General features: G+C 34.1%; 1 protein-coding gene across 3 annotated transcripts; it reads right to left on the bottom strand.

Moving 5' to 3' along the window:
* Positions 1-357: 357 nt before the first annotated feature.
* LOC113296971 (dolichol kinase EVAN-like) lies at positions 358-7,663 on the bottom strand. 3 transcript variants are annotated; one of them, XM_026545341.1, is made up of 14 exons: positions 6,384-7,663; positions 5,071-5,183; positions 4,764-4,973; positions 3,833-3,937; positions 3,383-3,453; positions 3,216-3,296; positions 2,914-3,143; positions 2,568-2,757; positions 2,373-2,462; positions 2,191-2,279; positions 1,977-2,091; positions 1,797-1,848; positions 1,111-1,211; positions 358-682 (listed from the first exon to the last, which is right to left on the bottom strand). In XM_026545341.1, exons 2-14 carry the CDS (start codon positions 5,129-5,131, stop codon positions 569-571), a joined length of 1,509 nt encoding a protein of 502 aa, XP_026401126.1. In that variant the 5' UTR covers positions 5,132-5,183; positions 6,384-7,663; the 3' UTR covers positions 358-568. The 3 variants fall into 3 exon arrangements, with proteins under 3 accessions (XP_026401126.1, XP_026401124.1, XP_026401125.1); XM_026545339.1 differs by having other exon boundaries at positions 5,309-7,660; XM_026545340.1 differs by lacking the exon at positions 2,373-2,462 and having other exon boundaries at positions 5,309-7,660.
* Between the last annotated feature and the right edge of the window lie 3,175 nt (positions 7,664-10,838).

Raw genomic sequence — 10,838 nt, forward strand, 5'->3', positions numbered from 1 at the left:
TCAAATCCAATAGTACAATTCCGCTCAATCTTCGTCCACCAAAGCGTACATCTGTGATCCAGTTAAACTACTCTTAGCTAACAATATTTGAAAAAATCCTTTCTTTTTTACATTGTTTCATATTGTTGGGGTTTCCATCATTTTCTTAAATATAACCTTATTGATTATAATTACCTCATGGTTTGTATTTTGTGATTAGCTAGATTATAAAAATTTGGCTATCACAGGTCGTCGGGGTTTCATCTATTCACAACTTTCTGGTCTAGAAAGGTGAGATTTTCTCATGAACCTATTTTTCGTTTCTATTTGTTGAGACTTGGTGGAAATAGATTTTTGATTTTATCTTTATAGATAAACTTATAAGATTATTCAGATTAGACATTATAGTTTGACAATGAATTGGTATTTACAAAATGATCTTATATGTATACAAAAGCCCCTATTCTCTGTGCTTCTGTCTCAATGTCCAGAATAATTTGACTAGAAATTATTTTAAATAAATAATTTAACATGATTATACATAATTCCGTGCCACAATGGCACGGGTTAAACCCCTAGCGTCCTATACTCACAAACAGAGAAGGCTGTAGAAGACCAGTGGAATGAAGGCGTTATCGAGTTGTGTTGTGTACGCCTCTAATAACCCACTCGCAGTCACAGCTATGAGGAGGGAGATCCAGTGCTGCATTGTTAGAGCAACAACGATTAGGGAAAACAAATGATTTGGTCGAAGTCCTAAATTCCACAAAAAAATGAGGGAAAGGATTGGTGTATTTCTAAAGGTCCAGTAAGGCAAAAAAGTAAAAAAAATTACGTACAGCGAAGTTCACAGTAAGGCATACTGTAATGTAATCATTTTCAGCCAGAAGTTTTTAATAGAAATGCATGATTTTAAGGGTCAAGGCACTAGTTTAACTGCTTATTATGATCAACGGGTTTCTATTTTCAAAGTTAAACCAAGTCTTGAGATTGATGTGCACAAGCTACTTGGATACAGACTTGTCCACTGAAGCATCATAATAACATGGGTTCGTCAAAGTTGACTGTAGCTGGAATAAATAACATGCATATTTGATAATACCACCCAAATAAGATTTGATGTTTCATTACCTGGGAGATTATAAAACCAGTTGATGCTAGAAGTGGAAGGAGAACAAAGCAAGCTGCAAGAACAGATGTTATACCGGCTGCAGTACCTTCAATGGTTTTTCCTGACAAGAAAAAGAGCAGAATATCTTAATTATTACTCCCTCCGTTTCACAAAGATAGTCCGCTTTGACTTTCCCATAATATTAAGCAGACCATACTATTTTACTTGACTATCCTTAGTTACTTACCTATTTTATTTTAATAAAAATACTAGTAATAAAGACTATCCAAAATTGTTCTGAGAATTATAAATACGAAATATAAAAGAGATTTTTTAAAGATATCGAATTTATAAAGTATAAACTTTATAAGGAATTTATTTTTTAGAGTTAAATGTATATTTTCTTAAAAGGAATGAATGATATATTTGTTTCCTCAATTATACTAATTTCTTTAATATTTTAGATTGGGTCACGTTAAAAATGGATTTATGATTATAAAGAATTCAAGAGTATATTAGAGAGTTCATTGAAAAAATATGACTATAAACAGATGCTGGACACAATTTTGAAACTGACGAAAAAGGAATAGAGGACGGTCTTTCAGAAACAGAGGGAGTATTAAGTAACACAAAATAGCAGGTCTAAACCATCAATGCCATTGATAGGTACTGATGACTAAACTTCAAAGATCACAAAGTTACTCACTGCCTGTTTTGCTCCACCTGAGAATCCCATACTTGTATCCGACCATTGATGCCTGAAGACAAAATAAAAGCAAATCTAATAGAAACTAAATAACTTTGGAAGGGGAAATGTTCCATATATCTCAAGCTCGTTCCTATTTTAATGCAAAGTAACGGTAACAGAAGAGAAAGTAAAATTCACCATTGTATCTCCAATTCCTAAGCTCAAGATTCCAGCGAAAGGGGCAAGCGAGCGATCACTGAAATCAGTCGACAACCATTCAGGAAGTGCACATCCCAGCAAGAGTGAAAAATGGCTGCAGTAAGAAACTTACATCAGTATGACCCAAAAAGATTGGAAAACAAAACTAATCCAGAATTAGACCACTCGCCATCTGAAGACGAATCTGTTATACCTGACAATAAGGAGCTCAGAGTCGCGATGGTCTGTAAACGCATTCATGAACTGGTTGATATGCTTCCCCAAAGGCCATATTTTCCATACCTGCCTACACAAGTTTTGGTTATGCAAGGGTTTACCAAAGAACTGCAACAAAAGTGTAACAACAGTAAAATAGAAAGAAGTAGCTTATCAAACATTGAATCTCTTGAGAATACTTAGTCGAACAATTTCTAATATCAAGAAAACAGCCAGCGCAGCACCAAATGCTAAATCAAGGAAACTGGACTGGAAAATCAAAACAAATTTAACCAATGAGAAATACTGCTACACCCTTTATGAACTAATTCAATACATAATTACAGAACAATCATCAATCTCTTCTTAAATCACCTGGAATATAAGAGCTGGTGAAAACATTAGAACAGCCACAAGATGGTAGTATTTCCGAAGAAGAATCCTCTCATTTTTCCTACTTTTTGAAATATTATAAAAGCGCAAGACTGATGCACATATCACAGAGACCCAATATATACATAGTGCAAGCCTTTTCAGTGGCTCTTCGAACACAAAATTCAATATCCTGACAAAAACCATGTATTTGCAAAATTAGTCATATTGACAGATACCCTAGTCTTCCCCACAAAGTGCAGAGCTGTTTGATTTAAACAGCCAGTGCTATGCCAACTTAATTTCCTAAATCACCAAATTGATGAAAAAGACTGAAAAGACTTTTTACCATAATAAAGGATGACGGTGAAACCCCTGAACAAACTGCGTCCAGGCTGGGGCAATCACGACCAATGTCACTATCAAAGAAGCATAAAAGAGAAGAGAACTCTCAATCACTTTGGAATCTGTCTCTTCAGCTGCATGAGTTTGAGGACTAATCCAACCTGACAGCTGATGATAAATTCGTAGAGAAAAACCATAGAACACAGGAAATACGAGAAGGCTGATCAGGAATCCCTGCAGGAAAGAACAATATTAATGCCACAGTTACAAAAATTATAGTCATCCATTTCTTCCATAGAAAGTTACCTGAATAATGGTAATAATCTCACTTCTTTTAAAACCATACTGTTCAGAAAGTAACTCTGGCGAAATGAGAAATGTGTTGAGCTGTGAAAACAGGAAACTTCCAATTAGGAATGAATTATACAGAGGAGTGAGCATAAGTAAAACAAATATACTGACAAACCACAAACCTTGGCAAGAGTGTAAGCTATCATGTCACCAAAATAGAGAACAAGGCCGGAGGTCACCAGAAGTGCTTCACCTACAAAGTCATACGAATTGTTAAGGTATATGAAAACAAGAACCATCGAGGTTCAAAAACAGTGACCAGTATTTTCCAACTACAATTGTCTTTTTTTTATTTGTAGATCATCCTAATTCTGTCATTGGGAAGCACTTAAAATGATTAGATATATTTTATATCAATATTTCTCAATTGGTCATCTTGTTTGTCACCAACCAATCCCATCTCCCATTGAAGGATGAGTGCCTGCTCAATTCTATGTCTTTCAATCACCTAAACAAATTCTAAGATCTACTCAAAAGAGTGTTCAATTGAAAGGTAGTCATTGTACTCCTCTAATATGCAACCTCGCAACAATGTGACTACAGAACAAACTGAAAATAAAGCCAATAAATACCTACGGAAGCGCATGATGGGAAAGTGTGAAGAAAATGTTGAATTAACCTCACGGCTGCCAATCCATGACAGAACACCCAAAATAATTTCATCGCTAAATGTGAACCTGCAAAGAAACAGTAACATATCGTCAGCTAAGTCATATCCATCCTATGGAATTTCTGAAATCGACAGCAATTTATTTCAAATACATAAACGGAAATGTCTATTTGAAAAAATTGAACAGTTGACATTCCACTTAGAACTACAGCATGTTTCATTCTTCTCCTCAAACCTCACTCATTATAAGAAATCAGTGTAATAAACTAGATTACCGCGCATGGTAGGGGCCGACCGAAGATCCGGTCAAAAAAAAATTCGATTCAATTTTTACCGAATTCTCTTACTTTGCAACGGAGAATCTAATTAGGAACACATATATGCGTTACTAATTGTTTTTGTCTTATATCACATTTTTTTTTGCACCACACTTTTTCAACTTTTTGGTTTGATTTGAAGCAATTGAAGGTAAAATTGGTCGGATTCATTCGATTTTATGGAGTTGAAATACAAATGGGGACCCCAAATCACTTATTATCAAACCAATTTTGGAAAAGGAAGATAAATTTCGATCCGGTCGAATTAAATGAAATTGTACAAAACTGTGGCAAATTAGATTAGGCCATGGTTTTTTCAAGGATTTTAGGTCGAAATAATTAACAATCAACTCGCAATTTGATGGTGCTTATTAGTAGTTGGGTATTATAACTCTTTGATTATCAAATCAATTTTGGAAAAAAACGACCAATTCATGTTCAATTATGTTCAATTGAATCAATCAAAAATGAAAAAAAAAAGCGTTGCATCCGATTGCATTTTGGCCTCCATTGTCATCACATAGAAGGACTCCCTTCGGTCGTCCAACTAGTTAGTGTCAATGGATGCAAACTTACCAAAATCAGATTGCCGTGCAAGAGAGAAACAACAAACTGCCACATAAACAGCTATGTACAATAAGCTAATCTCTTTGTTATGAAATCTCCGAAACTTCAAAAAACTTGTTGCATTGGTCGACTGTCGAATCACGCAACAACAAAGGAAAAGAAGCACCGCGAAACAGGTTGCAGATACATCCCAATATTGAACAATCAAATAATCAAGCTCTGTCCACCAAACAAAACAATATCATCAGACACAATAACACAAATATCACAATTTGAATTCGAACAATGGATAAAATCACCAAAAATGGTACATCACCTTGAGGCTCAATATCTTTCGATTCGACAGCTCTTGATAGCTGTATCAACCGAGAAAGCATAACAGAAGGTAAAGTAACTGCTCCCAGCAGTATCCCAGAAGAAGCACCTGGCCTAGACAACAACAAGAAGAAGAAACCCAAATAAGGCAAAATTTTAACCCCAAATCCCTAAATTCTCATTTCACTAAATACAATATACAATTTGATGAAGGTGATTAAGAATAATTAAACACAAACCTAGGTTTGAATTGATTCAAGGATGTTGAATTTTCAGCGCAGATCTCAATAAACAAACCAGCAAACGCTAATAAACATAGACCTAAACTTTCATAATAAAGAGATTTTGGCATACAGAAAAGAATACGAGTGAGGAATAGAACAACAACTGTTCTCTCTCCATTGAGGAGAGATACAGCAGAACTCAAAGGCACCATTAGAGAGGAGGAGAAGATGAGGAATCCAGATGAGCGCCTAGACCCAGACTTGGAAATCAAGAGGCGCGCCCAGACTTTGTGTTTTTTTTTCCGGGTCTTTGTTTTGAATAACGCGGATTTGTTTGGTCACCTAATAATCATCATCACAGATTCAGAAAGAGTAACAGAAATGGGCGACTTGGAAGTGATTTGACGGTGCAGATTGTTTCTGCAGGTACTTTAACGGCGGTGGTTAGAGGAATGTGCTTTGAAACGTGTGATGTAAGGAACATGTGAAATACTGTAGGAGTTATCTAAAGGAGACAGGTAGTTGATCAGAAGTTACGTTAGAAATGGTGCAAAGAAGAATCCTCGAAGAATGATGCTATCTATGACTTCTGGCCGTTTTTATAAAATTCTTTGACACTTGTGCGGGAAATCAATCTGTAGCGCCTCCACAATCTACTTCCCCAACTCAACACCACCAGTAACAACTCCAGCTCTAATTCCATACACATTATAGCTCCACCTCAACTATAATTTAGCTTCAACATAACACCACCAGCTCAAATATTACATCCACCTATACACGTTCCATTCATATCCACTTCCAAATCATAACATCAGTAATTATCACATCAAACACCATAATAATTTCAGCTTCATTCTGAGCTTAAGTTCATCTAAACTCAACTGAATCTCTACCAATTCAATTATAATATCAAAACTAGTAACTCAAATAACATCATCAATTTCATTAGCTGCAGTTGTAACTCAACCCGTCATACCAACCAAGTTCAGTTCAACTCCATCATAAATCACTATCCCATTAACAACCACACAATTCCAATATAAAAACCAAATAACTTTACTAAGTTTACTGATGAGAACAGTATTACCTCAAGACAGAGTTATTGAAGCAATTGAATTAACCTCTTCTTCACCTGGGTTCAATTCACCAACATGTCATCAACCCAATCAATCTTCAATAATTCTTCGCAAGACAGCAACTACCAGTTTGGTTCAATTTCTCTCAAAATCCCTAACCTCTATTTTGGGGAAGAACAGAACATGAACCCTAATTTACTGATTCACCAATCATCTCATCTTCCAAATCAACCTTAACTCTTAATTCGAGACAAACTTAACTCCAAACAGACTTCTAAACTTCAATTTCATCTTTAATTTCACACGTAATCAAATCAATTGCAGAAACCCTAGTATCATATTCAATCCTCAAACAACCATACGGCTCCAATCAAACATCAATTAAGAACAAACCTATCTTCTATTTTCTTCAATCATCATCTTATTCATCTTCAATTTCATCTTCTAATTCTCTTCTGTAATTCTCATGAAACCCTAATTCAAATCTCTTTAATGATTCTCCACTGAATCAACTTCAAGGCTTATTAAAACCAACATGATTCTCATCTGAATCATGAACTGCTCTTGATTTCTGCATCTCAGAAACGGAAACCCTAACCTCGATTCACAGCAGCAGCTCAATCTTCTTCTTCCCGGATTCAAACAATCACAGTACCATCACCACAAACGACCCCTGATGTCATGCCTAATTCTCCATCTCACAACCTCAGAAATCTCACATGAATTCACCAGAGGTGAAGAAAAGGGAAGAGAATAGCATAAGAAGAAAAGAAAGGAAGAGAAAAGAAGAAAGTAAATAAATGAATAATATAAGACCAAGAATTTTGATTAAGGCACTCATAAAAACGATACGGGCAGCCAGGTCGGTCAAGATGAAAAGTCTATTTTTCCCTTCATACTTATCTGATACATTCTTCTTCGTCCGGTATCCGAATGACGCGTTCGAGTAGTCTATTTTTGCACAACGTTACGAGATCTATCTAGTGGTACTAGTTTCATATCTAGATCGATGTTAGACTAGTTCTTGTTAATTAATGTTCGTGTTAAACTAATCGAGTTATTATCGGATAATTCATCACTTCACTGGTCTAATGGCGTTGACGAGGTTGAGGGTCTTTACACAACCAAATTACTGAGAGGGACTTGGGTTGTTTAGGCATGTTAGAGCAAGTCTTATGGTGGAATTCAACATATTCTAAGTGTGTAAATATTGTGAAATGTCAAGTCTAATGGTTTTCAGGTTGTTGTTTTCCACGGTTTTTCCAAGTCATGTTCATGGTTTAGTGGGATGCTATGTGGAATCCACAAAAACGCTAATTAGATTGGCGTAAAATGCTATTTAGAATAGTTATCTAGAGGACGAAAAGTGCAAATCAGAAATAGCGCCTAAAGCTGATCTTAATAGCGTAAAATGATATTCATATTAACGTATTTTTTTATCCGTAGATTAAAAAGAATCTAATGGCGGAGGAAAAAACGCTAATCTTAATAGCGTATAACGCTATTCATATCAGCGTTTTTCTGACGTATTCTTATTAGCGTAAAACGTTATTTTGATTACTGTTTCTACGATTCCACCACTACACTTGACCTTCCATCAACTATTCCAAATGCTGAGGTGGCGTGGAAGATAGAAGATGGAATCCTTCTCGATAAATATATCATAATAAATGTTTCTTTTAATTAACCAAATGAATAAGATTGATCACTGTACTAAAATCAAACGAGTAGACGTTTGAGCACGGGCATGATTTTTATTTGGTATTAATTTTAATATTTACTAATTATCAAGTTTACCCTCATTATCATTACAAAAGTGAAAAAAAACCAATAAAAATTTCTACTCTCCAGTCCACAAATTTTTTCCCTAAATAATGCCTCTCCCTGCCCGAGCTATATGCTATCAGAATTATTTTTCGCATACTCTTACCAAAACAAACCAACGATTTGACATGTTTTATAGTTTACAAAGACAAAAGTATCTTATCAATCATTTGAAACGGTACTGCCTTTCTGCATTTCCCTTATTTTAGTGACCGTGGAAAACTACAACATCGAACTATGTAAGTTAAAATAAAATTACATCACTAAAACTCTTTCGTTGGGAAAATAATTGTGTACATATTGACATTGTCCAGATTCTTGTTGATTTTGTCCCCTTTAAGAATGGTCCAAAAAGATTAAAACTCAGAATGGACTCCACAATACATATGGTATTGTATGTTCTTATTATCTTTAATAACAAAAATAAAAACTAATTCATATTCTTAAGCCACTATATTGCAAAACGTAGAGCCATTTCAGATGACAACCCATTTTATTCAGAAAAATATGTATCTCCAATTCTTCAAATGGTTGACCACTTAACCCGATGACAACAGACTATGTTATTTATCATTAGTAAATAAAAATAACGGTAGACCATTTAGTAGAAATATGTGAGACGATGCAAATTTAATCAAAATACATTAGAATAATTTAATATAAACAATTTAAATATCAGTTAATTCTAATATATTTAATATAATTATGAATTGAACAATTTAATTATTATCGTTTTTAATGTGACATTTATTATGTCAAATTAATAGGATATTTATTATGAAAAATTAATAAACATTAGTGATATGGTAATAAATATTTTTTTATTAAATGAATTTTTAATCTCGATCACAACCATCCAGTGGCGGAGCCAAGGGTTGACTAACCCTGGCTCTAGCACCCCCTAAAATCATTAAAACCATAAAAACATCCTTATTTTTATCACATATTTTACATTTAGTCCATATAATATTTGAATTTAGCCCACCAAAAATTTATGAACTTTTTTTAGTCCCCCTCATTCTTAATATCTGGCTCCGCCACAACAGCCATCACTTATGAGAAACAATTACAACCTTAGATTTATTGATTAGACTTCCCAAGAATGAGTCCAAAACGTTCTTTATATTTCCTAAGTTGTCTAACCTGTATTTTGAATCAGTTCTTTTTCAAAATATGGTTCATACAACTGATTAGTTCTTAAACACACTTTGTTCCCGTTCTTTTTCTTTCCTATGAATACACGCTTTAATTGAGAAAATTTGATCAAGTGGAAATAACAAACCTAACTTCCCATAAAACTGGACAATTGATTCTCTCTTTCACATCCGGTAGGATGAATGGATTTGAAAACTCTAATTCCTCACATTGGAGCAAACGGAAATCAGAAATAAAGTTGGGAAGGGAGATAAATAACAGAGAGAAAAAATACAAATCCAAGAATATACTTGCACTCAATGTTCTTTCCATGTTCTCTCAGTCTTCTTCCACCAAAACATACATCTGTGACCAATCAAACTACTCCGAGGTAACAATATTTGAGAAAACCCTTACTTGTTACATTGTTTCACATATGAATTTTTGGGGTTTCTATCAATTTCTTGAATTTCATTTGTTGTATATTTAGCTGCAGTATACATTTTCAACGATAGTCCAATTGATTACAATAATCTCATGGTTGAAATTTAGGGGTGCCTGTATTTTGTGATTAGCCAGATTATGAAAATTTGTCTGTCGCAGGTCACCGGGGTATCAATCTATTCACAACGTTTTGGTCTAGAAAGGTGAAATTTTCTCAAGTACTAATATTTCGTTTCCATTTGTTTAGATTTTGGTGGAAATAACATTTTGGTTTCATCATGATAGATAAAGAAACTTACAATATTACACGTTATAATTTGACGATCAATTAGTGTTTACAAAATAATCATACGTGTATACAAAATTCCTCATTTTCCGGGCTTCAGTTTCAAAGTCCAGAAGGATTTTACCTAATTTATATAACACCCTTTGCCGGTTCATTTTCACATTAAAAAAATCAACCACTACTTCCGTAATAATGTTATTTGTGCCATAACGACATACAATAAACATTTTCCCACTACCACATTGAACCTGCACTACCACCACCAGAATCACTCATTATCACTACTTTTTCCACCATCATCACTATCGACATCGGCTCCATGCATCACCAATCTCAAACACCACCCAGGTCATCCCTAATTTCTATCGATATGATTATTAGTAAATTTATTATTTATTTAATAAAAATATATTTAGAAAAATGTAATGAATTCATTATTATTATTTTTTATTAGGATTCTTTATTAACAAATTTATTATCTATCTAATGAAAGTATATTTATTAACATAATTATAAGGCATCTATAATAAAAGATTAATAAAGCATTTATTATAAGAAATAAAAGATTAATAAATTATTTATTATAAGAAATTAATGATACAATAATGATGTGAATAATCATCGCCATGAATTTAGCTTTCCCAAGAATGAATCCTCGACGTTCTTTATCTTGCCTATGTTGTCCATGCTTTGTTTTATATTCTTTTCATTCACATTAAAAAAATCAACCACTACATCCGTGACCTACTACTACATTGAACCTGCAGTACCACCACCA

Source organism: Papaver somniferum, chromosome 7 (assembly GCF_003573695.1).
Source record: "Papaver somniferum cultivar HN1 chromosome 7, ASM357369v1, whole genome shotgun sequence".
Taxonomy (NCBI): Eukaryota; Viridiplantae; Streptophyta; class Magnoliopsida; order Ranunculales; family Papaveraceae; genus Papaver; species Papaver somniferum.

What these genes read in the sequence shown, in the direction of transcription:
- LOC113296971 (XM_026545339.1), bottom strand. Translation starts at nt 5,505, where the DNA reads ATGGTGCCTTTGAGTTCTGCTGTATCTCTCCTCAATGGAGAGAGAACA. An exon ending in GAAAGATATTGAGCCTCAAG is followed by an intron (nt 4,974 to 5,070) that starts GTGATGTACCAT and finishes TTTGGTGGACAG; the next exon opens with AGCTTGATTATTTGATTGTT. An exon ending in CTGGTTTTATAATCTCCCAG is followed by an intron (nt 683 to 1,110) that starts GTAATGAAACAT and finishes CTAACAATGCAG; the next exon opens with CACTGGATCTCCCTCCTCAT.